Raw genomic sequence first — 27,842 nt, 5'->3', positions numbered from 1 at the left:
ATCCCCGTCTCTACCAAAAATACAAAAATTAGCCAAGTGTGGTGGCGGGCGCCTGTAATCTCAGCTACTCCGGAGGCTAAGGCAAGAGACTCGCCTGAACCCAGGAGGCAGAGGTTGCAGAGAGCCGAGATTGTGTCATTGCGCTCCAGCTGGGTGACAAGAGTGAAACTCCATTTCCCCCCCCCCAAAAAAAAAAAAAAATTAGCAAATTGGCTAGGCACTGTGGCTCACACCTGTAATCCCAGAGTTTCTAAAGTCCAAGGTGGGAGGATTGCTTGATACCAGGAGTTTGGGACCAGCCTTGGCAACATGGTAAAATCCTGTCTTTACAAAATTAAAAAAAAAAAAAATTAGCTAGGCATGGTGTCATACACCTATAGTCCTAGCTACTTGGGAGGCTGAGGCAGAGGGAGCACTTGAACCCAGGAGTTCAAGGCTGCAGTGAGCTATAATCATGCCATTGCACTCCAGCATGGGTGGCAGAGTGAGACTCTGTTAAAAAAAAAAAAAAAATTGCAAATTGAATTCTGTAATATGTAAAAATGACAATGCACCATGACCAAATGAGGTTTATCCCAGGAAAGCAACATGTAAAAATCTATTACAGTTATGTAACATGTAATGATGGTTTAGTCGAGAATGGGAGAATGGGAGAATGGATTGCATACAGGAAAGTGAACATGAGATTATAATAGCATATTATAGGCCGGGCGCGGTGGCTCAAGCCTGTAATCCCAGCACTTTGGGAGGCCGAGACGGGTGGATCACGAGGTCAGGAGATCGAGACCATCCTGGCTAACACGGTGAAACCCCGTCTCTACTAAAAAATACAAAAAACTAGCCGGGCGAGGTGGCGGGCGCCTGTAGTCCCAGCTACTCGGGAGGCTGAGGCAGGAGAATGGCGTAAACCCGGGAGGCGGAGCTTGCAGTGAGCTGAGATCCGGCCACTGCACTCCAGCCTGGGCAACAGCGAAACTCCGTCTCAAAAAAAATAAAAAAATAAAAAAAAAATAATAATAGCATATTATATTACTGTACATTTTCTATGTTTAGACACACGAATACTACCATTGTGTTACAATTGCTCACAGTATTCAGTACAGTAATATGCTGTGGAGATTTGTAGCCTTGGCCATGCATGGTGGCTTATGCCTGTAATCCCAGCACTTGGGAGGCTGAGGCAGGCAGATCACTTGATGTCAGGGGTTACAGGCGCACACCACCACATCTGGCTAATTTTTGTACTTTTAGTAGAGACGGGGATTCAACATGTTGACCAGGCTGGTCTCTAACTGCTGAGCACAGGCGCTCTTCTTCTTTTTTTGAGGTGGATCTCACTCTGTTGCCAGGCTGGAGTGCAGTGGTGTGGTCTCGGGTCACTGCAACCAACCTCCACCTCCCAGTTTCAAGCGATTCTCCTGCTTCAGCCTTCCGAGTAGCTGGGACTATAGGTGCGCGCCACCATGTCTAGCTGAGGTTTGTATTTTTAGTAGAGACGGGGTTTCACCATGTTGGCCAGGGTGGTCTTGATCTCTCGACCTCGTGATCTGCCAGCCTCGGCCTCCCAAAGTGCTGAGATTACAGGCGCGAGGAGCCTCCGCGCCTGGCCGCATCTCTTCTTAATTTTTGTCTAATTTCATCCTACCTCAAAATCAACTCTGAGACTATGTTTTATGCTCTTCTGAATTCTCAGCCTTCACCTTGCCTAAGGAGGCTTAGATACCTATGTTGGCTGTAGTGCTGGGGATTGAGATTGTGGGACACCATAAGATTATGTAATTGTGTTTACAGTGGCTTAACAAATGACTTTTTTCATTAGTCTTATCATATTTATTTATTGAGCACTCATTCATTTCGGTGTCTACCACAAAAAGATGGATGTGGTCCCTGCCCTAGAGGAGTTCACACGGAAACTTCCAATCACATAAGTCACATTGTCTGTGTCACCAGCTTGACAAAATAAAACTAAAATCTACAAAGAGGTTGAGTGTGCTAATCACTCTACCAACTAACTCCTGAATGGGCCCTGGGGCCAAGCACCTTTTGTGAATACAGGAATGCTGGCTCCTCAGACAGGATCTTGTACCCAGTGTGCTCTGTTCTCTCTGAAGAATGAGACACAGGCCCCATGCCAGCTGTAGATCTGCAAGCCTCGCTGGCTCCCTGTTCCCAGCACTATAGCTTAAAACCATATTTTTCACCACCACTTCTTTTCCCTTTCAGTTTTAGGGAGAGGAAATCAACATTTTTGGACTACTTTCTATGTGCCAGGTTCTTTCACACACATTGTGCTCTGCTAATATCTTCACAATTCCATGATATACAAGTCAATTCTGGAATCTAGGCATATAATGGAATAACTTTTGAATCACGAAGAATGAAGCTTCAATTCTGGCTCAGCCGCCTAAAAGTCATTACTAGTTTATTAATTCCTTTCTTCATTTATTCACTAAAGAATTTTTTAAACTGCTCCTATACATTCTAACTCTGTGGTAGGAGGTGAGGATACAAAGGTGAATAGAACATAATCCTGTTTTCAAGGCCCTCAGTTTGGGCAGTGGAGCAGGGTGAGGAAAATTCTTTTTATTTCTGAGACAGAGTTTCACTCTTGTTGCCCAGGCTGGAGTGCAATGGCATGATCTCAGCTCACTGTAACTTCTGCCTCCCGGGTTCAAACAATTCAGGGAGAGGAGAATTCTTAAACAGATTGTATTTGTAATACTATTACACTTTTTACAGGTTATTATTATGAAAACTTTCTGACTCTTCACAATTTAAGTAGCCTGAGGCTTGGGTTCTTCATTTGTAAATTTTTTTTGAGATGGAGTCTTGCTCTGTTGCCCAGGCTGGAGTGCACTGGCACGATCTCAGCTCACTGTAATGTCTGCCTCCCTGGTCCAAGTGATTCTCCTGCCTCAGCCTCCCGAGTATCTGGGATTACAGGTGAGCACCACCATGCCTGGCTAATTTTTGTATTTTCAGTAGAGATGGGGTTTTGCTATGTTAGCCAGGCTGGTCTCGATCAAACTCTTGACCTCAGGTGATCTCACCCACCTCAGCCTCCCTAATTGCTGTGATTACCATTGTGAGCCACCACACCTTGCCTAAGTTAGGAATAATTCTGTGTTCCAGGCACAGTGGCTGGCATATAGAAGGTAGTAACATTGCAAAACCCACCGCTCCAGGGAAAGGCTTTCGTGTGCCTTTCCTTCTTTTCTTTTGTAAACTAAAAACAATAAGTGATCATTTAACAAATTGTATTTGAAGGCTTACAATTAAGTATACCTGTTTATATAACTTTGTTACAATAATAACAGATATGAAAGGAAATTACTCCAAATCTCACCATCCTATTAATAGAAAATAAATTATTTTCATTTGCCAACCTTGCTTTTCAGTCTTTGTCCATGTTACAAAGCCATATCCTTACACAAATACTTTTTTGTTATACTTTTTAATGGCTGTGAAATATTTAATTTACTGGATTCTTGCTATTTGCTTAACCAGTCCTATATTGTTCAACATTTCTCTTCAGAGGCAGAGTGATTTAGTGGAAACAATGGAAAGTTTGAAAACAAAGATCTTAGGTTTGAAATCTTAGTTGAACCTCTTACTACGTGACCTTGGGTAAGTTATTTAACCTTTCTGAAACAAACTTTTTCTTGGCTGTTATAAAAGAGGACTTTTTCTTTCTCCCCACTCTCTCTTTTTTTAAAGAGATGGGGTATCGCTAGTTAGCCCAGGCAGTAGTGTAGTGGCTATTCACAGGCATGATCTTAACAGGCTGCCACCTTGAACTCCTGGTCTCAAGCAATTCTCCTGCCTCAACAGGTGGATTACGCCCGGCTAGGAAGGTGAATTTTAATAGAGATTATGCTCTTACTCTGCATTAAGAGGTGATTTATATAAAGTCCCAATTAAAATTTGGATGCTCAATAAAAAGCCATAATTTCAGTATTTGGTAATTACCAACATGTAATGTGATAAAAAACCCTTTCAAATCTTCCGTGTTATTGCCTTAGGATAAAGTCTCATAAGTGGAATTAGTGGGTCAGAGTTTAAACCTTTTTTGTTTTGTTTTCTTTTTTTGAGATGGAGTTTCGTTCTTGTTGCCCAAGCTGGAGTGCAATGGCACGATCTCGGCTCACTGCAATCTCCGCCTCCCGGATTCAAGGGATTCTCCTGTCTCAGCCTCCCGAGTAGCTGGGACTACAGGCGCGTGCCACCATGCCCGGCTAATTTTTTGTATTTTTAGTAGAAACGGGGTTTCACCGTGTGAGCCAGGATGCTCTCGATCTCCTGATCTCATGATCCGCCCGCCTCGGCCTCCCAAAGTGCTGGGATTACAGGCGTGAGCCACCGCGCCCGGCAGTTTAAACATTTTAATGGCAATCAGAAACACATCTCAAATTGATTTTCAGAGTTTCCTTCATTTACACAACCCAGCAATAGATTGCACCACACACTGTATCTGATTCCATTTATGATCACTGTGAAACCTTTTGTAACTGATTGTTTTACTTTTCTTTTTGTGGAATTTGAACATTTTTCGTTTTTGAATAGCAAGACTTCTCTGTAGGAACGACAGCTCAGACAGTCACGTGGGCTGCGAACCGTGTTTTGTGGACTACATCTCCCAAAGTGCTCCGCAGGCGCGCCCACAGGAAGTCGCCGTAGCATCTCCCGCCTCCACGCCGAGGCGAAGAGGTTCTATCCGGGGCCTTGGAGCTTCTCTTTCCTTTCGCGCCGGTTGCCGCTGCGGAGCGCGGCGGGTCCATGTGCGCAGTGAGTGGCGCTATCCCTGGCCCAGTAGCACCCGAACCCCGGGTTTGACCGAGTCCGCGCTGCGATGGACCCCAACACCATTATCGAGGCCCTGCGGGGCACCATGGACCCAGCCCTGCGTGAGGCCGCGGAGCGCCAGCTCAATGAAGTAAGGACGCCCGGCTAGCGGTGGCGGCGGTCAGGCGGGCACACAGAGGTGGCAGGCCGAGCCCCCGGGGCCTGGCCGGAGGCGCGGACGACGTCGTTGAGGGCCCCAACAGGAGGGTGGGGCGGACATCTGACGGCGACTTCCACGCCGGGGCGCCTCGATGTGGTGTGGTGGTGGTGGCTGCAGCCAGGGCTGCCTTTGCTTCGGATCCTGAGCTGGGCCTCTGGCTGCGGTCTAGGCATGAGGAGCCGGCTGAGGCGAAGCGGGCGTGACGGGTTGGACACATGGCCGGCTAGGGTGGCCGGCCGCTCTCTGGCTCATTCCCAGCTCGTTCCTCACGCCCAGGAGGGGGCGAAACTTACTAGGAGGTTTTTCAGACGTTTCTGAGTCCAGTCTCGCTGTCGCAGGGTTTGGAGGGTCTCCTGGGAATGCCGATCGGTCCTTTGGGGGCTGCGCCTGTCATCCTTGTCACTTGGCTGGGCTGATCAGTGGCCTGCCTCGGGTACAACTTCTTTCTCTCTGTCTGAGTTGCTAGGGAAGGCTTTCAAAGGCAAACCCGCGCCTCATTAGTAGGACAGGGGTAGTGCGGGACATTCAGAGTCTGATGCCTGCTCTTCCACTGTCATAATGCTTCAGTCGGAGGGCTGGCTTATGTAGTGGAAAGAATCAGGTGAAGTGCACCCTTCTAGGTATAGCTGCACCATTGATTTCTTGAGTGACCTTGGGCCAGTCACTTAACCTCTTGATCCTGAGTTTTTCCCATTCATAAAATTACGCCACAGAGTTGCTGTGACAGTCAGGTGCGATAATGTTGCACCTTGGAATGTGCCGAGCTCTTTATCAGTTCAGATATTGCATTCTCTGAAGGTTGTTTTTTTTCTCCATATTTTGGGGGGACCGCTCCTTGGAAAACAGCTTTATTGCATGAATATTTGTTGTACCATCTCCAATGTCATTCTTTGTTTCTAAACTTTTGCAGTTTTATGTATTAATGATCAGTATTTTAAAGCCTCCTTAAAAAGGCTGCTGTAACTTTTTTGCTAGTTAGTAACTGTCTTTTAGCATACTGCTGAATCTGCCAGCTTTACTGAACTTTAGTGTACATTTTTTAACTGAAAAATCACACTTTAAAATAGAAATTCAACTATTTTATGCGTCTTTTAGCTGGTAAATTAAAAACGTTGTTTATATTGACTTACCAGAAACAGCAGAAATGTTACTAATTGGACTTTTTCAGTGTAAAGGGCTGCACTAGAGATCCCTCCCTCATGGAACTTACAGTTCAAGAAGACTACCTACAGAGTTTACAGAAATTAAATGTAAAATTATTTGAGAATGGTAAATCTATTTTATATGTAAATTAGATCATTATACCACACGAAGTGATGATTATGTGTTCAAATTTTTAGACTCAGAGTCACCTTGGGAGGAGCTTAGTTTTTTTGGATATAAAATAGTGAGTTGAACCGTATTACTATTTTGAACCATTACACAGCTATGGAACGGATCACTTTTTGTTTTGATTTGCTTTGTGATAGACATGGGTTAAGGTGAACATTATTTTGCTTGTTAAATAATAATGCAGTTACAAGCCTAGAAAAGCTGAAAGTTCAGTCACGGTCATTTCTATCATGACTTTGCTGTAATCGCATATTATTTTGACTAATTATACTTGCGTGTAATTATTAATTTTAAAAGTGAGTACTTGAAAGAGTTGGTTCGCTTCTACAAAAATTGGGGAAATAATACTTCCTGAAAATCTGAAATTCATTTATTCCTCAGATAGACATTGCATGTCTAGTATATGCACTAACATCTTGTAATAGAGACTTAGGGTATTTCACAAGCTGGTTTTTGGAAAATAAACAAATGATCAAAATAGCATTCAAAGCCTTTTTTACTTAACCATTAAACTACTGTTTCGGAATACTGTCAAACAGTGAACACCGCTAATCTGTCAAAGAAAATTTATTACATGGCCTTTACTTTTGTAATCCTTAGGTATTTACATTTCATACATTTCTTTCAATTATAACACTTAGATTTTTAAATATTCTTCCTAAGGTAAATTTTCTATTAGTGTATTTACTTTCATTCCATTTCTCCCTCTCCCTTCTTCCATTTAAATATTTTTTGCTTTGACTTTCTTGTGGCAGAACATTGATTTGGGAGACAGATCTCAGATAAGTCTTGAATATAGTAAGAATGAGGAAGTAACATTTCTGAAAGGCTCTTGCTTTGAAGAAGATAGAAGAAGGAATTATTCTATGATGTCTCTCATTCCACTGAAGCTGTGTTTTGGTTCTTTTAGAACCAAAGAAAAAGATCATTGACGTTTGAATGAATCTCTTCACTAAGTGAAATAATCACTGACTCAATGTAAAATTTGTAAATGTTATTAAAGTGTTTATAGTGTAGATAGTGTCAAAATAAAATAGCGCTTCTGCCTCAGAGTCTTTGCACTTAACTCCTTGGAACTCCTTTCACATAGTTAACCCCCTAACTTGTTCTCTCATTTCCTTCCATCCCTATTCAAATATTTCCTTATCACTGAGGAATTCCTTGACCATCATACTCCCTATCTCTTTTCACTTGTTTTCCTCTATAGCACTGATTTGTCATACACATTTGGTTTATTTTTAAAATTAATTTTATTTGGCCAGGCGCGGTGCTTCACGCCTGTAATCCCAGCCTTTTGGGAGGCCGTGGCGGACTGATGACTTGAGGTTGGGAGTTCGAGACCAGCCTGACCAACATGGAGAAACCCCGTCTCTACTGAAAATACAAAATTAGCTGGGGGCGATGGCACATGCTTGTAATCCCAGCTACTCCGGAGGCTGAGGCAGGAGAATCGCTTGAACCTGGGAGGCGGAGGTTGCGATGAGTGGAGGTCGCACCACTGCACTCCAGCCTGGGCAACAGAGTGAGACTCCATCTCAAAAAAATTAATTAATTAATTAATTTAAAAAAATTGGCCGGGCACAGTGACTCATGCCTGTAATCCCAGCACTTTGGGAGACCGCGGTGGGCGGATCACCTGAGGTCGGGAATTTGAGACCAGCCTGACCAACAAGGAGAAACTCCGTCTCTACTAAAAATACAAAATTAGCTGGGCGTGGTGGCACACACCTGTAATCCTAGCTACTAGGGAGGCTGAGGCAGGAGAATCGCTTGAACCTGGGAGGCAGAGGTTGCGGTGAGCCAAGATCGTGCCATTGTACTCCAGCCTGGGCAACAAGAACAAAACTCCATCTGAAAAAATAAAAATAAAAATAAATAATTTTTTTTTTTTTTATGAGACGGAGCCTTACTCCATCACCCAGACTGGAGTGCAGTGGCACGATCTCAGCTCACTGCAAGCTCTGCCTCCCAGGTTCACGCCATTCTCCTGCCTCAGCCTCTTGAGTAGCCAGGACTACAGGTGCCTGCCACCATGTCTGGCTAATTGTTTGCATTTTTAGAAGAGATGGGGTTTCACTGTGTTAGCCAGGATGGTCTTGATCTCCTGACCTTGTGATCCACCCGTCTCGGCCTCCCAAAGTGCCGGGATTACAGGCGTGAGCCACCGCGCTTGGCCTTTTTTTTTTTTTTTTTTTTGGGGGATGGGAGTCTTGTTCTTGTTACCCAGGCTGGAGTGCAGCGGCACAGTCTCAGCCCACTGCAACTTCTGCCTCCCGGGTTCAAGTGATTCTCCTACCTCAGGCTCCCGAGTAGCTGGGATTAGGTGCCTGCCACCACAACTGGCTAATGTTGTATTTTTAGTAGAGACAGAGTTTCACTATGTTGGCCAGGCTGGTCTGGAACTCCTGACCTCGTGATCTGCCCGCCTCAGCCTCCCAAAGTGCTGGGATCACAGGCATGAGCCACCATGCCCAGCCTATTTAGTTATATTTATTTTTTGAGACAGGATCTTGCTCTGTCACCCAGGCTGGAGTACAGTAGCACCATCGTGGCTCATGGCAGCCTCTCCCTCCCGGGCTCAAGCAACACTCCCACTTCAGCCTCCCAAGTAGCTAAGACTATAGGGATGTGCCACTATGCCCAACTGTTTTGGTATTTTTTGTAGAGACAAGGTTTCACTGTATTGCCCAAGCTTGTTTTTAATGTTTTCAGAGCCAAGGCCTTGCTGTGTTGCCCAGGCTGGAGTGCAGTGGACTCTGCTGCACTACATAGTACACTACAGCTTAGAACTCTTCGCCTCAAGCAGCCTCCTCCTTTCTGAGCCTCCCATGTGGGTGGGACTGCAGACATGTGCTACCACACCTGGCCTAATTTTACTTTTGTTCTCTCCACTATAATTTTAAGTTTCATGAGGTCATGACTTATTATTTTTTGTTGTTATTCCTTAATTTGCCAGTAATAGGCTTTATGACTTACTGTTATAATACTAGTAAATAGCAATATGGGCTTTAGCTCTTTTATTTATTTTTAAAAATTTACTATTATTTTTGTGGCAGGGTCTCACTCTGTTGACCAGGCTAGAGCAGTGGCACGATCTTGGCTCACTGCAGCCTCCAATCCCAGGTTCAAGCGATTTTCAGGCCTCAGCCCCTTGAGTAGCTGAGACTTAAGGTGCGTACCACCATACCTGGCTAATTTTAGTATTTTTTATTTTATTTATTTATTTATTTTTTTTTTGAGACGGAATCTCGCTCTGTCGCCCAGGCTGGAGTGCAGTGGCCGGATCTCAGCTCACTGCAAGCTCCACCTCCCGGGTTTACGCCATTCTCCTGCCTCAGCCTCCCGAGTAGCTGGGACTACAGGCGCCCGCCACCTCGCCCGGCTACTATTTTTTTTTGTATTTTTTTTTTTTTTTGAGACGGAGTCTCCCTCTGTCACCCGGGCTGAAGTGCTGTGGCCGGATCTCAGCTCACTGCAAGCTCTGCCTCCCGGGTTCACGCCATTCTCCTGCCTCAGCCTCCCGGGTAGCTGGGACTACAGGCGCCGCCACCTCGCCCGGCTAGTTTTTTGTAGTTTTTAGTAGAGACGGGGTTTCACCGTGTTAGCCAGGATGGTCTCGATCTCCTGACCTTGTGGTCCTCCCGTCTCGGCCTCCCAAAGTGCTGGGATTACAGGCTTGAGCCACCGCGCCCGGCTTTTTTTTTGTATTTTTTAGTAGAGACGGGTTTCACTGTGTTAGCCAGGATGGTCTCGATCTCCTGACCTCATGATCCGCCCGTCTCGGCCTCCCAAAGTGCTGGGATTACAGGCTGGAGCCACCGCGCCCGGCCTAATTTTAGTATTTTTAGTGGAGACGGGGTTTCGCCACGTTGCCCAGGCCGGTCTGGAACTCCTGACCTCAAGTGATCCACCCACCTTGACCTCCCAAAGTGTTGAGATTACAGGCATGAGCCACTGCACCAGCTGGCATTTTTAAATATAATGCCAGGAAGATACTTATGAAATACTCATTCCGAAGGATAATTCCCAGTCTGGTTCATGTAACAGCAAATGTCTGTGTGCTAGGCACTGAGCTAAGTAGTTAGATGCAGAGAAATTCATGATCACTTTCTTTCTAGAGCTCCATAATCACTATGTCACTGGCCCTTACAATACATGTGGTCCGTACTATAATAAAACTATATGTAAAGTTTGGATAAGGAAACTATTGGATCTGATTTTGGCTAAGGTGGATATGATCTCGGCATCAATAGTCTCTCCCCTGTTGTATTTGCAGCCAAGAAAAATGCTGTAAGTAGAATTAGAGGATTTACCCAGAAGACATTTAAACTCTTAGTTCCTAAGCTCAATATTTTATATAATGGTTATATATATGTATATATATATACCTTTTTTTCTTTCAGTGGAGTTTTGCTCTTTTTGCCCAGGCTGGCGTGCATTGGCGCCATCTGGCTCCCTGCAACCTCTGCTCCCGGGTTCAAGCAATTCTCCTGCCTCAGCCTCCCGAGTAGCTGGGATTAAAGGCATGTACTACCACACCTGGCTAATTTTTGTGTTTTTAGTAGAGATGGGATTTCACCATGTTGGCCAGGCTGGTCTTGAACTCCTCACCACAGGTGATTTACCCGCCTCGGCCTCCCAAAGTGCTGGGATTACAGGCGTGAGTCACTGTGCCTGGCCTAATTTTGTATTTTTAGTAGACATGGGGTTTCACCCTGTTGGCCCAGTTGGTCTCGAACTCCTGACCTCAGATGATCTGTCCATCTTGGCCTCCCAAAGTGCTGGGATTACAGGCCTGAGCCACCATGCTCGGCCTAATGGTTTTATGTATATAGGCAGGAGGGCTACTTTATCACATGCTTTATGTGAAAAAGTGAACTTGCTTATGATAAGTTTCTTGATATTTTGGGGTTTTTTTTTTTTTTTTTTTTTTTAAACTCACACTATCTTGGCTCACTTTTGGGATTGTCACAGACGGTTAACTATTACTGCTGTATGTGATATACCTTACTTATAAATGGTTCATTTGCTTTCATTTTATTAAAAGTATTTAATTAATGAAAATCTTAGGTCTGGAGAAGTGTAAAATAATGGCATATTTGTAGGATAATTTGGAATGTTTAGAAATAAAGCAATAAAAGAAGACCAGAGTAGCCTGTAGTTTAGATAACATTCCTTCACCAGGAATATTTTAAAGTTACTGTTCTGAATTTGGGAGAAGGAAAGTCCCTGGATACTTTGGCTCTTAGATAGCAAGTTATTCAGTGACGTAGTTTGTTAAAGATCTAAAAGAGTCTGGGCGCAGTGGCTCACGCCTGTAATCCCAGCACTTTGGAAGGTAAAAGCAGGGAGAAGATCACTCGTTCAGGAGTTCGAGACCAGCCTGGGCAACATAGGGAGACCCTGTCACTACGAAAAAATTCTTGTAGTGACATGAGCCATGGCACCCGGCTGCTAAACAATTTCTAATAAAAAAGTTTTTTTTTTTTTTTTTTTTTTTTTCAAGTTCCTAGTTGGAGACCAGGTGCGGTGGCTCACGCCTGTAATCCAGCACTTTGGGAGGCCGAAGTGGGCGGATCATGAAGTCAGGAGTTCGAGACAAGCCTGGTCAACATAGTGAAACCCTATCTCTAAAAATACGAAAAATTAGCCGGGCGTGGTGGTGGGTGCCTGTAATCCCAGCTATTGGGAGACTGAGGCAGGAGAATCGCTTGAACCTGGGAGGCGGAGGTGCAGTGAGCCAAGATCCCGTTATTGCATTCTAGCCCAGGCAATAGTGCGAGACTCTGTCTCAAAAAAAGAAAAATAAAATAAAAGTTTCGGCTGGGTGTGGTGGTGCACACCTGTAATCCCAGCACTTTGGGAGCCTGAGGCGAGTGGATCACTAGGTCAGGAGATCGAGACCATCCTGGCTAACATGGTGAAACCCCATTTCTACTAAAAATACAGAAAATTAGCTGGGCATGGTGGTAGGCGCCTGTAGTCCCAGCTACTCAGGAGGCTGAGGCAGGAGAATAGCATGAACCTGGGAGGCAGAGCTTGCAGTGAGCAGAGATCATGCCACTGCACTCCAGCCTGGCAACACAGTGGGACTCCATCTTAAAGAAAAAAAACAACATAAAACTTCCTAGTTGGAAAGCATAAAAATAATATTGTAACATAATATAATAATAATAATAATTATTATTATTTTTGTGACGGGATTTCACACTGTTACCCAGGCTGGAGTGCAGTAATATGAATATGGCTCACAGCAGCCTTGACTCTCCTGGGATCAAGCTATCCTCCTGCCTCAGCCTCGCAACTAGCTGGGACTACAGGCGTGCACCACCATGCCTGGCTAAGTTTTTGATTTTTTGTAGAGATGAGGTCTGTCTTTGTTGCCCAGCCTTGTCTTCCAAAGTGCTGGAATTACAGGTGTGAGCCACTGCACCTGACATATTACTGTTTTTTAACAAAGGCAGGGGGACACAGTGAAGAGCCTTAGCCTTGTCCTGAGTCTACGACTGTAATGACTTAACCTCACTGTGCCTTATATTTCATGTAGCCAAAGTAGATGTCATATTTGCCTTTGTCAAATTCTTTTTTTTTATTTTTCTTTTTTTTCTGAGACGGAGTTTCGCTCTTGTTGCCCAGGCTGGAGTGCAATGGCGCAATCTCAGCTCACCACAACCTCCGCCTCCCGGATTCAGGTGATTCTCCTGCCTCAGCCTCTTGAGTAGCTGGGATTACAGATATGTACCACCACGTCTGGCTAATTTTGTATTTTTAGCAGAGACGGGGTTTCTCCATGTTGGTAGGCTGGTCTCGAACTCCCAACCTCAGGTGATCTGCCCACCTCGGCCTCCCAAAGTACTGGGATTACAGGTGTGAGCCACTGTGCCCAGCTTGTCAAATGCTTTAATAACAACAAAGGTTAGAAGTTCCTTCGTTCTTGAAATTACCTGGTTGTATTTTATGTAAAAATCTGATATCACAGCATTCTTCCACCTCCTATGTTCCTTAAAAATGGTCTGAAGTATAGTAGCTAATTGAAAGTCTCTTTGGTTATATTTCAGTGGAGAGAAATAATACAAAATTACAGTTTTGGCCGGGTGCGGTGGCTCAGGCCTGTAATTCCAGCACTTTGGGAGGCCAAGGTGAGTGGATCTCAGGATCACCTGAGATCGGGGGTTGCCCGGCCAACATGGCAAAAGCCTGTCTCTACTAAAAATACAAAAATTAGCTGGGCGTGGTGTTGCGTGCCTATAATCCCAGCTACTCAGGAGGCTGAGGCACGAGAACCGCTTGAACCTGGGAGGCAGCGGCTGAAGTGAGCCGAGATTGCTCCACTGCACTCCAGCCTGGGCGACAGAGCAAGACTCTTGTCTCCAAAAAAAAAAAAAAGGTACAGGTTTGAAGAGTAAGTTTTAAAAGATATTGACATTAGTGATTACATTGGAAAATGTGGGTCTAGAGGGAAAACTGATTTTGAAGACATGCATTACATACAGGGTGTCTAGTTTGAGGAGCTGGTAAACATCAAGTAGAAAAAGTCTAGCAGGCCATTGGAATGTGGAGCTGAAGTTTAAGAGAGAAAGCAGCAATGGAAAAGTGATATTCTTCTGCAGGCAGGTAATTACAGTAGTATGATCCAAAGGTATGAGATGGACTAGAGGGCTAAACTTTCAACCATGTCTATTTTGAGTACTTTGAGAAACATCTGAAAAAGCAAACTGGGATTTTGTGCATAAAAGTAAGAGAGAAGCCAAGAAAGATAATTTTAAGAAGGTTGTTGTGGTTAGTGGTTAGTTTCCTTTTTCTCTTTTTTTTTTTTCTTGAGATGGAATCTCACTGTTGCCCAAACTGGAGTGCAGTGACACCATGTCAGCTCACTGCAACCTCCATCTCCTGGGTTCAAGAAGTTCTTCTGCCTTGGCCTCCAGAGTAGCTGGGATAACAGGCAACCACCACCATGTCTGGCTAATTTTTTTATATTTTTGGTAGAGATGGGGTTTCATCACATTGGCCAGGCTGGTCTCAAACTCCTGACGTCAGGTGATCCGCTCTCCTCGGCCTCCCAAAGTATTGGGATTACAGGCGCGAGCCACCACAACAGGCCTAATTTCCTTTTTTTTACATAGATTCAATAAATTTTCTACCAATGAGCATGAATTACTTTGAAAATGAGTAAAAAAAAGTTTAGAAAAAAGAAAGGGATGTTGATACTCCTAAATGAGAGAGGTTAAACAAACTGAAGACTTTCTGGGAAAATGCCTTAAACTATCGGTAACCTTCGAAAAGCAATTTCTAATTTTTTTTTTTCTTTTGTTTTGAGACAATCTCTCTCTGTCTCCCAGCTGTAGTGCAGTGGCGTGATCTCGGCTCGCTGCAACCTCTGCCTCCCAGGTTCAAGCGATTCTCCTGCCTCAGCCTCCCAAGTAACTGGGACTACAAGCGTACACCACCATGCCCAGCTAATTTTGTATTTTTAGAGACGGGTTCCACCATGTTGGCCAGGATGGTCTCCATCTCTTGACCTTGTGATCCGCCCACCTCGGCCTCCCAAAGTGCTGGGATTACAGGCGTGAGCCACGGCACCCGGCCCTACCAATTCATTTTTATCTTTCACTGTTCAAAGTCTTTTCTCCGATTTCTGAGTTTACGTCCCTTAGGTTCTAACTTGAAATTTTACTTATTAGTCCAATTGGAATTAAACTCCTGACATAACTTCATACTGATCTTTTTTCTTCATAGTGTCTGGCGCATTATCAGTACTAGTAAGAAGAATGGAGTTGGGTTTGTTGAAGAATTTTGATGAGATGAATTAAGGGTGACTATTGAAATTATCTGGGTTGATGACAGATGAGAAGGTTCAAAGATGTGTAGGAAGGTGGTTTTGTGTTATGGTTAGGAGCTTTTAAAAGTAGAGTATTAGGAGGTTTAGCCCTAATTAATGATGTGTAATGAGTCATTTGGTGCTTCAGTTCTATGTTAGAATCCAGGAGCTTGAGAAGGGGACTACTGGGCATATAATTAGGGGTAGCATCCAGAAGTTACATTTATATTTTGACTCATGTAAAAGATCTATTGTAGCATCTTCTGAGGCCTGTATTGATGTTTGCCGAATTGTTGACAATAATATCATAATTGCCCAAATTTTAGAGGGTTTTTGTGATAAAGATTGATGCTAGTGATATTTTTAATTTAGCTTATTTTTATTTTTTGAGATGGAGTTTCACTCTTTCGCCCAGGCTAGAGTGCAGTGGTGCGATCTTGACTCACTGCAACCTTTGCCTCCCAGGTTCAAGCCATTCTCCAGCCTCAGCCTCACGAGTAGCTGGGATTACAGGCACACCCCCCACCACGCCCAGCTAATTATGTTTGTTGGAGATGGGGTTTCACCATGTTGGCCAGGCTGGTCTCAAACTCCTGACTTTGTTGTCTGTCCGCCTCGGCCTCCCAAAGTGCGGGGATTACAGGTGTGAGCCACCACATCTGGCCCTCATTTGTTACCTTCTTTGGGAGAATACAAGTCTTCCTGTATTAGGAATTTCAGGTGGGTAGAAATGTGTATGGGACAGCTAGATAGATGTTCCTGGTTGAGATTGCCTGTGCTGTATGTCCCCGCTAGCAGAAATAACTTTTCTTTCTTATTCTTACTCTAGCTTAGTTGTATGAAAGTTATAAAGTTACTTTTTTTTTTCAAACAAAAATGTTTTTCCTTGTGTTTTGTACAAAAATGGGGGTGGGAGGTAGTGCAGTGGTGCTGGTGGCAACGGCATCCACGGGGCTAGAAGTGGGCGGTGACACGGTCTGTCTCCAGCAAGTCGTCCAGGATTATGTCGGGCGTGGTGCCCATCTTCTTCGCCAGCTCGCTGTGCTCCATGGTGCTCAGGTACAGGTAGCAGTTGAGCAGCTCTCCATCCAGCATGTTGCACACGGCATTCTGGAGGGTGTTTTTTTGTTTGTTTGTTTGGTTGAGACGGAGTCTCGCTCTCTTACCCAGGCTGAAGTGCAATGGCGCAATCTCGGTTCACTGCAACCTCTGCCTTCCAGGTTCTAGCGATTCTCCTGCCTCAGCCTCCCAAATAGCTAGGATTACAGGCAGCCACCACCACGTCTGGCTAATTTTTGTATTTTTTTTTTTTTTAATAAAGATGGGGTTTTACGATGTTGGTTAGGCTGGTCTCGAATTCCTGACCTCAGGTGATCCACCCGTCTTAGCCTCCCAAAGTACTGGGATTACAGGCGTGAGACACCACGCCTGGCTGAAAGTTATGCTTTTTTTAATCAATCACACTTTTAAAATTTATACTTAACATGTTTTCGAAGGTAATTAATGAGGTTAATAAAGTGATGAGTGTTGGGCCGGGTGTGGTGGCTCACCCCTATAATCCCAGAACTTTGGGAGGCTGAGCTGGGCGGACCACTTGAGGTCAGGAGTTGGAGACCAGCCTGGCCAACATGGCGAAAACCCATCTCTACTAAAAATACAAAAATTAGCTGGGCGTAGCAGCACATGCACCTGTAATCCCAACTGCTCAGGAAACTGAGGCAGGAGAGTCATTTCAACCTGGGAGGTGGAGGTTGCTGTGAGCTGAGATTGCGCCACTGCACTCCAGCCTGGGAGACAAAGCAAGACTCCATCTCAAAAAAAAAATGTTAAGTGCTTATTTTCGTAGTTCAGTGTTGTCGATTTAACTCTTCACACATTTAAAGTATGCAATACGGTGGCTTTTAGTATGTTCACAGTTGTACAGCCATCACCCAGTCTTTAAAACATTTCCATGACCCGACAAAGAAAATTCATTATCTTACCAGTCACTCCCCATTCCATCTCCGACCCCCATCCTAGCCCTAGGCAACAATCCTATTTTCTGTCTATATAGATTTGTGTATTCCAGACATTTCATGTATTTGGAATCATACAATATGTAGTCTTTTGTGACTGGCTTCTTTCATACAGCATTATGTTTTCAAAGTTGATGCATTGTTGTAGCATGTATCAGTACTTCATTTTTTTAAATTGCCAAATAGCATTCTGTTGTGTGTATCAATAAGACATTTTACTTTCATTTGTTGATGGGCATACAGGTTGTTTCCACTTTTAGAGTATTATGAGTAATGCTGCTGTGAAAGTTGGGGTAAAAATAGTCTTGATTTTGTTTTTTTAAGTTAAATCTGGGTAACCAGCACCCAGACCAAGACACATACAACATTTTCATTGGCCTAGAAAGTTTCCTTGATAGAAAGTTTCCTATTCAATACTGTTCCTCCTCCAAGTTATTATTTTTCTGACTTTTATTTCTATAGATTAAATTTGCCTGCCTTAATGCATATAATGTAGCTGTACATCTGTCAAGCTAACAAAAACAGTGGTGATTTTTGTTGTTGTTTAGAGTTGAGGTCTTGCTTTGTTTCCCAGGGTGGAGTGGAGTGTTGTGATCATAGCTTACTGTAGCCTGGAACTACAAATGCATGCTTCCACTCCCAGCTATTATAATTTTTAGGCTGGGCGCGGTGGATCATGAGGTCAGAAGTTCAAGACCAGCCTGGCCAAGATGGTGAAACCCCGTCTCTAAAAATACAAAAAAAATTTAGCCGGGCATGGTGGCAGGTGCCTGTAATCCCAGCTACTCGGGAGGCTGAGGCAGGAGAATCACTTGAACTCGGAGGGTAGAAGTTGCAGTGAGCTGAGATCTGGCCACTGCACTCCAGCCTGGACGACAGAGCGAGACTCCATCTCAAAAAAAAAAAAAAAAAGAAAATTTTCTGTAGAGGTAGTGTCTTGCTATGTTGCTCAGGCTGGTCTTGAACTCATGACGTTGGGTGATCCTCCTGCATCAGCCTCCCAAAGCACTGGGATTACAGGTGTGAACCACTGTGCTGGGCAGTTTTTGTTGTTCCAACATAGCTCCCAAACATAAACCAACAGCTTAATCTGGGGTTCTAATCATATAAAGTAGCCTGTTTCAAATTAAGGAAAAACTTCAATGTTGGGAGCTAAAGAGAGGTTGTATACACAAAACCATATATGTATGCTTTATGGGCAGTTTAAGGAACTAAAGGGTAACTTGGCTATATATCAATTTACACCTTCCTGATGTTAGAGCATACTCTAAGGAAGGTGAGATTCTACTGAATATGGACATATAAAGGATATATCCATATCAAGACATATTTGTTATGTCTTGATATTTGCTAAGATATTTTCTGTGTTGTGTTTGTTTTTTGAGACAGAGTCTTGCTCTGTCACCCAGGCTGGAGTGCAGTGGCGTGATCTCGGCTCACTGCAACCTCCACCTCCGGGGTTCAAGCAATTCTCCTGCCTCAGCCTCCCAAGTAGCTGAGACTACAGGTGTGTGCCACCACACCCAGCTAATTTTTATAGTTTTAGTAGAGACAGGGCTTTACCATGTTGGTCGGGCTGGTCTTGAACTCCTGAGCGCATGAGCCACCGTGCACCTGTGTTGTTTTATACGCTCCTTATAGCCATCCTGTGAAGTAGATTTTATTATTCTTAATTTGTTATTGAGACTTAGATTTACTGCATCAACTTGTTGAAGGCTTAGCATTCTAGGAAGTGGCATCACCTAGATTTACAACCAAGACTATCTGATTGCAGCAGTTCATTCCAGGAATTCATGATTTGATGCAGGAGATAAGATATATACTGTAATGTAAATGGTCTGAAAAGTGCCCTAGTAGTGTGGATAGTAATGTCCTTCGGGCTCATCCGTCTGTCCCTTAAATGTAAAAACCTTTCTCACTCTATACTCACCCTAGGCAATCACATCTTCCAAGGCATTTATTTCTTGGCTCTTCCAATTCATTCAGTGAATTTTTTTGAATAGCTTAAATGCCAAGTGTCATATGAAGAACTGGGGATGTAAGCAGTATAGTCCTTACTCAGTGGGGCTTAGAGTCTAATAGGAGAAACAGGCATAAGAACCATCTACAAATAGAGTACACAAATATGTAATAAGCATTATGAAGGAAAATAATGGTTATGAGAGCAATAGGGATCCCTGCTTTAGCTTGAGTGATCAGGCAGAAAAGGCTTCTCTAAGGAAATAATGTTTAGGCAGTGACCCAAACAATGTGAAACTGTGAACCAGTTAACTGGTGGAGCGTGCAAGAGAAGGATATTGTAGGTAGAAAGACACAGCATGCACAAAGACTCTGAAATGAAGTAATGTGTTTCTTTTTGCTTTTATTATTTTTTAATTGATACACGATAATTGTATAATACATATCTATGGGGTACAGTGGTATTTCAGTACATGTATACAACAATGTAATGATCAAATCAGGGTAATTAGCATATTCATCTCAAATGTGTATCATTTCTTTGGGCTAGGAATATTGGAAATCTGCTCCTCTAGCTATTTGAAAATACAGTGCTATAGAACACTAGAACTTACTAGTTCTATCTAGCTGTGATTTTGTATCTGTTAAATATGTTTCTTTCTTGGTGAAAGAACCTAAAGGCTGGTAGGTGGGGCAGTGAGGAGAGCATGTTGAGAAAGTTTTTAAAAATGAAGCTGAAGGCCGGGCGCGGTGGCTCAAGCCTGTAATCCCAGCACTTTGGGAGGCCGAGACAGGCGGATCACGAGGTCAGGAGATCAAGACCACCCTGGCTAACACGGTGAAACCCCGTCTCTACTAAAAATACAAAAAAACTAGCCGGGCGAGGTGGCAGGCGCCTGTAGTCCCAGCTACTCGGGAGGCTGAGGCAGGAGAATGGCATGAACCCGGGAGGCGGAGCTTGCAGTGAGCTGAGATCTGGCCACTGCACTGCAGCCTGGGCAACAGAGCGAGACTCCGTCTCAAAAAAAAAAATGAGGCTGAAGAAAATGGCAGGGACAAGATGTCTTCATGTAGGACCTTGGAAGGTGCAGTAGAAAGCTTGTTAAAAGGTTTATTTAAAGGGGATTGATTTATAATTTTAAAAGATCTTTGGCTGCTAAATGGAGAATGATTGGGGGCACAAATAGTTAAATTAAGAGGGATGATAGTCACTTGGACTAGGCTGGTGTTCATGGGAATGGAGAAAGTGGATACATTTTTGTTTTTTTTTTTTTTTTTGAGACGGAGTCTTGCTCTGTTGCCCAGGCTGGAGTGCAGTGGCCGGATCTCAGCTCACTGCAAGCTCCGCCTCCCGGGTTCACGCCATTCTCCTGCCTCAGTCTCCCAAGTAGCTGGGACTACAGGCGCCTGCCACCTCACCCGGCTAGTTTTTTTGTATTTTTTAGTAGAGACGGGGTTTCACCGTGTTAGCCAGGATGGTCTCGATCTCCTGACCTCGTGATCTGCCCGTCTCGGCCTCCCAAAGTGCTGGGATTACAGGCTTGAGCCACCGTGCCCGGCCAAGATACATTTTAAAGAAGGATTTTGGATATAGAATTGACAGGACTTAATATATTAAATTGGGTTGATGAAGAGGAAAGTGGTGAGGATTACTGTGAGGATAGTGATGAGAGGTTGGAAGAAGTGGTACAGGGAAGTAGAGTAATAATTTTGAGGGGAAAATTATGCTTTGTAAAGGTAGTGATTGGATGAGATCATCTGGGAAGAAGAAAGATGGCCTATGACCAAGTCCTGGTGAATTCTAGCATTTGTAGATTAAACAGGATGAGAAATCAGGAAAGGAGCCTGAGAAAGAGACCAGAAAAAATGGTATGCTGAATGGCATAGGTGGAAGGGTGTTTAAGTAAAGTGATAGTGGTTGGTAGTCTTCACATCTAGGGTAGTGAAAAGGGTCAATACCTTCCTTTCATCCACCTAACTCCTTCTGTTCAGGTCTTCTGTGTTAGCAGATCCTCCTTTTGATTCTTCCATACTGCTACTTCTTCCATTACACACTTTTCCTTTGGTAACTATGAGGGATTGGTTCCAGGACCCCCACGGATACCAAAATTCATGGATGCTGAAGTCCCTTATATGGTGTAGTATTTGCTTATAACCTGTGCATATCCCCCTGAACACTTTAAATCATTTCTAGATTGCTTTTAATACCCAATACAATGTAAATGCTATGTAAATAGTTGCTGTGCTTGTATTATTAAGTTTGTATTATTTTTATTGTATTGTTATTTAAAAATTTTTCCCCCAAATATTTTTCATCTGTGGTTGGTTGAATTGATGGATTTGGAACCCACAGGTATGGGGATGCCGACTGTGTTTTATTGCAATTATATCCGATTGTACTTTATTGCAATTATCTATTTGATTATCTTGTATTTCTTGACAACACTGTAAGTTGCCATGAGGTCATAGAGCCTGGTTGTCATATTCAACCCTGTAGTCTCAGCTCCTGGCATAATGTCTTATACCACAAACACCTAAATAAGTAATTTTTGGAGTGATTGAAAGAATAAAGTCTAGATTCTAACATGAAATAATTTTTTATATTCAAAGGAAAATTTTTTTTTTTTTTGAGACCGAGTCTCGCTCTTTTGCCTAGGCAAAAGTGGCGCTATCTCGGCTTACCGCACTTTACCTCGGCTTTTGCCTAGGTAAAGTGGCGTTATCTCGGCTTACCGCAATCTCCGTCCCCCGGGTTCAAGCTATTCTTGTGCCTCAGCTTCCTGAGTAGCTGGGATTACAGGTGCCTGCCACCAAGCCTGGCTAATTTTTGTGTTTTTAATAGAGATGGGGTTTCGCCATGTTGGTCAGGCTGGTCTCGAACTCCTGACCTCAGGTGATCCACCTGCCTCGGCCTCCCAAAGTGTTAGAATTACAGGCATGAGCCACCATGCCTGGCTTTTTTTTTTTTTTTTTCCAAGACACAGTCTCGCTCTGTCGCCCAGGCTGGAGTACAGTAGTGGGATCTCAGCCCACTGCAACCTCTGCATCCTGGGTTCAAGTGATTGTCCTGCCTCAGCCTCCTGAGTAGCTGGGATTACAGGCATGCGCCACCACACTTGGCTAATTTTTGTATTTTTATTAGAGACAGTGTTCCACCATGTTGGCCAGGCTAGGCTTGAACTCAAGTGATCCGCTCACCGTGGCTTCCCAAAGTGCTGGGATTACAGGCATGATCCTCCGTACCCGGCCTGATTTTTGTATTTTTAGTAGAGATGGTGTTTCACCTTGTTGGCTAGGCTGGTCTTAAACTCCTGGCCTCAAGTGATCCAGCCACCTCAGCCTTCCAAAGTGCTGGGATTTCAGACGTAAGCCACTGCACCCAGTCTTTGTGTGTTTTTTTTTGTTTTTTTTTCCCTTTTTTTCTTGAGACAGAGCCTCTGTCACCCAGGCTGGATAGAGTACAGTGGCCTTATCTTGGCTCGATGGAACCTCTGCCTCTGGGGTTCAAGCCATTCTCATACTTCAACCTCCCACGTAGCTGGGATTACAGGCATGCTCCTGGCTAATTTTTATATTTTTAGTAGAGACGGGGTTTCACCATTTTGGTCAGGCTGGTCTCGAACTTCTGGACTCAAGTGATCTGCCCGCCTCAACCTCCCAAAGTGCTGGGATTACAGGCATGAGCCACTGCACCCAGCTGGAAAATTCTCTATAAGAATGTGTTTGCAGAATGGGGTAAAGTCTGTAAGAAGATACTGAAATAGCTGGGCGGGTGGCTCATTCATGCTTGTAATCCCAGCACTTTGGGAGGCCGAGGCGGGTGGATCACCTGCAGTCAGAAGTTTGAGACCAGCCTGGCCAACATGGTGAAACCCCATCTCTACTAAAAAAAAAAAAAATTAGCTGGATGTGCTGTAATCCCAGCTACTCTGGAGGCTGAGGCAGGAGAATCGCTTGAACCTGGTAGGCGGAGGTTGCAGTGAGCCGAGATTGCACCATTGCACTCCAGCCTGGGTGATAAAAGTGAAATTCCGTCTCAAAAAACAAACAAAAGAATATACTAAAATACAGATCAGAATATTGTTCATGTGAACATTGAGCTAAAAGATGACATTGTAAGTGGTGGTTATATTGGGACAAAGGAGAATGAAACTGAGAAAATATACAAGAAGAGATTTAACTTGAGTGTTCATTTTAAAAAGATTGTTTTGCCCACCATTTCAAGATAAAATGTTCAGTTCTTTAAATGAGAAGCAGGCTAGGTGTGGTGGCTCATGCCTGTGATCCCAGCACTTTAGGAGACTAAGTAAGGCAGGAGCTCTTGAGCCTAGCCCAGCAGTTTAGGACCAGCCTGGGCAACATAGTGAGACCTGATCTCTAACAACAACAAAGCAAACAAAAAATTAAAAAAAAAAAAATCAGAAGCAAATATGACAAATTTAGGAATATGTAACCTTTTTGTACTGTTAGTGAAAGTGATCCAGGTCTATAATGTAAAATGTGGAAAATTTAAAAAATTTAAAATGTGGGAAATTCTATTGCATATTCATATAAATGTATTTATTACATTATGATCATATAGTCTGTATTCGTTTATTGTATGTTCAAAGCTATTGATTTTTAACTTTCTTTTGAAATGTAACATGTATCCACAAAGGTGGTCATAAAGGTAGTCAGTTTTCACAAACTGAGCACACTTGTATAAAACAGCAGTCATATCAAGAAATAACACTATCGCCACCTTGGAAACTACCCCCAAACTATTCATTGCAATCCGCCCGCCTTGGCCTCCCAGAGCCACCATGCCTGGACCAAACTGTTCATTTTTATTGATTTCGTATGTGTCTGGCCATTTAATGAAATGTTTCTATGGAGAAATTACTTGAAAGAGGAAACAGGTATCACAGAGGATAGATATTGTTACTGAGCTGCTGTCACCAGTGTAGGTTAAGAATGCTAGTTGGAGGGCCTGGCATGGTGGCTCACGCCTGTAATCCCAACACTTTGGGAGGCCAAGGCGGCAGATCACACAGTCAGGAGTTCGAGACCAGCCTGGCCAATATGGTGAAACCCTGTCTCTATTAAAAATACAAAAATTAGCCAAGCATAGTAGTGCACACCTGTAGCCCCATCCACTTGGGAGGCTGAGGCAGAAGAATCGCTTGAACCCAGGAGGCGGAGGTTGCAGTAAGCCGAGATCATGCCACTGCACTCCAGCCACGGCAACAGAGCGAGACTCTGTCTCAAAAAAAAAAAAAAAAAAGAATGCTCGCTGGGGGTCAGACGCAATGACTCACACGTGTAACCTCAGTACTTTCGGAGGTCGAGGAGGGTGGATCACGAGGTCAGGAGTTCGAGACCAGCCTGGCCAATATGGTGAAACTCCAACTCTACTAAAAATATAAAAAATTAGGGCCGGGCACAGTGGCTCACACCTGTAATCCCTGCACTTTGGGAGGACAAGGCAGGCAGATCACAAGGTCAGGAGTTCGAGACCAGTGTGGCCAATACAGTGAAACCCCATCTCTACTAAAAAAAAATGCAAAAAATTAGCTGGACATGGTGGCACTAGTTCCAGCTACTCAGGAGGCTGAGGCAGGAGAATCGCTTGAACCCAGGAGGTGGAGGTTGCAGCGAGCTGAGATTGCGCCACTCCATTCTGGCCTTGGGGCGGCAGAGTGAGACTCTGTCTCAAAAAAACAACAACAAAAAAAATTAGCCAGGTGTGGTCGTGCGCACCTATAGTCTCAGTTACTCAGGAGGCTAAGACAGGAAAATCGCTTGAACCTGGGAGGCAAAGGTTGCAGTGAGCCGAGATTGCGTCACTGAACTCCAGCCTGGGCGAGAGTCAGACTCCGTCTCAAAAATTAAAGAAAAAAGAATGCTAGTTGGGATAAATGGGAAGTGCAGTGGTATACAGGCAAATGCAGACATCCAAAAAGTTTTAGGAATTAAGTCATTAAATTCCTTAAAGTTCAGTATAAGGGAGTGATGAGAAATAAGGCTAGAACCAGTTACGAAGAGCCTTTTGTGTGAGCCAAGCAATGGAAATGTATTGAAGCCTCTTTGATCTGTTATTTTAAAGTACACTTATTTGCAGAAATTTAAAATGGACTTTTTTTCTTTGTAGGCACACAAGTCTCTGAATTTTGTCTCAACACTGCTCCAGATTACTATGTCGGAACAGCTGGATTTACCTGTGAGACAGGCAGGCAAGTTTCCTAAATTATTTTGAGTGTATGTAATCTATTGTTTAAAAGGTTCATAATCAAACAGCAGAAGTATCTTGGGATAGCCCTTTGGCAATTTTTCCCCCCAGGTAATTTACCTTCAGTGTTTACAGCTAACATCAGGTACCTTGATATCTGGTGGCAGGGTTTAAAGGAATAATTTTATATTTAGTTGAATTAAAAAAGAAGCTTCAAATAGAAATTGATGGTGTTTATTAAAAGGTTCTATGTATTTTTGGAGTCCTTCCCTGATGAGTGATTCAAACAAGACTCAAACTTGTTTGTTTATATAGTCATCTCTTAACACCTTTTTGCTTTTATTAACAGTTTAAAAAAAAGTATTATACTATTTTTAGTTCCTGTTCAACATATTGAGCCACTTCCCTCACTATCAAATAGTCTGAAAATGTGGCATACGTTTCCGAATATTATGTTAATCTGTAAAAAATAATGGAGTTTACATTTTTTATTTCTTTTCTTTTTTTTTTTTTTTTTGAGATAGTCTCACCCTGTCGTCCAGGCTGGAGTCAGCAGTGCGAATTCGGCTCACTGCAACCTCTGCCTCCCAGGTTCAAGCGATTCTTCTGCCTTAGCCTCCCGAGTAGCTGGGATTACAGGCGTGAGCCACCACGCCCAGCCTTTTCATTTCTTCTTAATTTATTTGCAGATGTAATAATTTTGTTATGGGAAATATAAAGTACCAATAATTTCATCATTCTAGAAAAACATATTACATTTTTGTGTTATTTCTTGCTGTTCTTTTCCCCTGTACCTATTTTGTTGAAAATTTTGTTGGGGCCGGGTGTGGTGGCGCAGCCTGTAATCCCACCACTTTGGGAGGCCGAGGCGGCGGATCACGAGGTCAGGAGATAGTGACCATCCTGGCTAACACGGTGAAACCCGTCTCCACTAAAAATACAAAAAATTGGCGGGCACCTGTAGTCCCAGCTACTTGGGAGGCTGAGGGAGGAGAATGGCGTGAACCAGGAGGCGGAGCTTGCAGTGAGCATAGATCGCGCCATTGCACTCCAGCCTGGGCCCCAGAGTGAGACTCCGCCTCAAAAAAAAAAATTGTTTTCCTTGTTTCACTTAATGTTGTATACTAAGCATTTCCCTTTTCTTTACGTAGTTCCAGTCTTCAGATTCTTTTTTTTGAGACGGAGTCTCGCTCTGTGTCCCAGGCTGGAGTGCAGTGGCGAGGTCTCTGCTCACTGCAAGCTCAGCCTCCGGGATTCACACCATTCTCCTGCCTCAGCCTCCCAAGTAGCTGGGACTACAGGTGACCGCCACCACGCCTGGCTAATTTTTTGTATTTTTTAGTGGAGACGGGGTTTCACCGTGTTTGCCAGGATGGTCTTGATTTCCTGACCTCATGATCAGCCAGCCTCGGCCTCCCAAAGTACTGGGATTACAGGCGTGAGCCACGGCTCCCGGCCTTCAGATTCATATTTTAATGGCTAAATAATTAGCCATAATATGCCATATGCAGTAAACTGTTTCAATTTTTAGAAATAGAATTTAGTGTCAGGTCTGTTTTGTTAACAGTGTATTTTCTTTGTTTTTTTTTTTGAGAAGGAGTCTAGCTCTGTCGCCCAGGCTGGAGTGAAGTGGCCGGATCCCAGCTCACTGCAAGCTCCGCCTCCCGGGTTGACGCCATTCTCCTGCCTCAGCCTCCTGAGTAGCTGGGACTACAGGCGCCGGCCACCTCGCCCAGCTAGTTTTTTTTTTTTTTTTTTGTATTTTTTAGTAGAGACGGGGTTTCACCGCATTAGCCAGGATGTTCTCGATCTCCTGACCTCGTGATCCGCCCGTCTCGGCCTCCCAAAGTGCTGGGATTACAGGCTTGAGCCACCGCGCCCGGCCAACAGTGTATTTTCATTTTCAATGCCTAAAATGTTGCCAAGTACAGTATAGGTACTCAGGAAATAAATGAATTTAAATTGTTTATCACTGTAAATTAATTAATTAAATATCCTGGACTCTGCTAGGCAGATAGGATTTATTTATTTTTTTTAGACAAACTGGCTATAATGCCCAAGCTAGAATTCAGTAGCTCCATCTTGACTCACTGCAATCTCTGCCTCCCAGGCTCAAGCCATCCTCCCACCTCAGCCTCCTGAGTAACTGGGACTATAGGCAGCACCACCATGCCCCACTAACTGTATTTTTTTGTAGAGATGGGGTCCTGCCCTATTGTCCAGGCTGGTCTCAAACTTGTGAGCTCAAGCGATCTGCCTGCCTGGGCCTTCCAAAGTGCCAGGTTTATGGGCGTGAGCCACCATTCCTGGCCATGACTTTTTTAAAAGCAAACAATTTTGTGTAAGTGACTGAACTCCCAGGTCAGCAGTAAATCTTTTTGAAAATATTTCTAAATTTAATAAAAAAGGGTAATAATTTTTATTGTCTCCTTCCTTTTCCTTCCTTCCTTCTTTCCTTCCTTCCTTCCTTCCTTCCTTCCTTCCTTCCTTCCTTCCTTCCTTCCTTCC

At 43.8% G+C, this 27,842-nt stretch overlaps 1 protein-coding gene across 1 annotated transcript in view; it reads left to right on the top strand.

Moving 5' to 3' along the window:
- The first annotated feature begins 4,701 nt into the window (after positions 1–4,701).
- The window catches only part of IPO7 (importin 7), a 64,930-nt gene continuing 41,789 nt past the window's right edge, over positions 4,702–27,842 (top strand). The window contains exons 1-2 of the mRNA XM_023189823.2: positions 4,702–4,933; positions 25,257–25,338. Coding sequence (XP_023045591.1) covers positions 4,850–4,933; positions 25,257–25,338 — 166 coding nt within the window. The 5' untranslated portion in view covers positions 4,702–4,849. The remainder of the gene's footprint in view (positions 4,934–25,256; positions 25,339–27,842) is intronic.

This window comes from Piliocolobus tephrosceles, chromosome 13 (genome assembly GCF_002776525.5).
Source record: "Piliocolobus tephrosceles isolate RC106 chromosome 13, ASM277652v3, whole genome shotgun sequence".
Classification (NCBI taxonomy): Eukaryota; Metazoa; Chordata; class Mammalia; order Primates; family Cercopithecidae; genus Piliocolobus; species Piliocolobus tephrosceles.
This window is presented reverse-complemented; position numbering and strand designations above follow the sequence as displayed.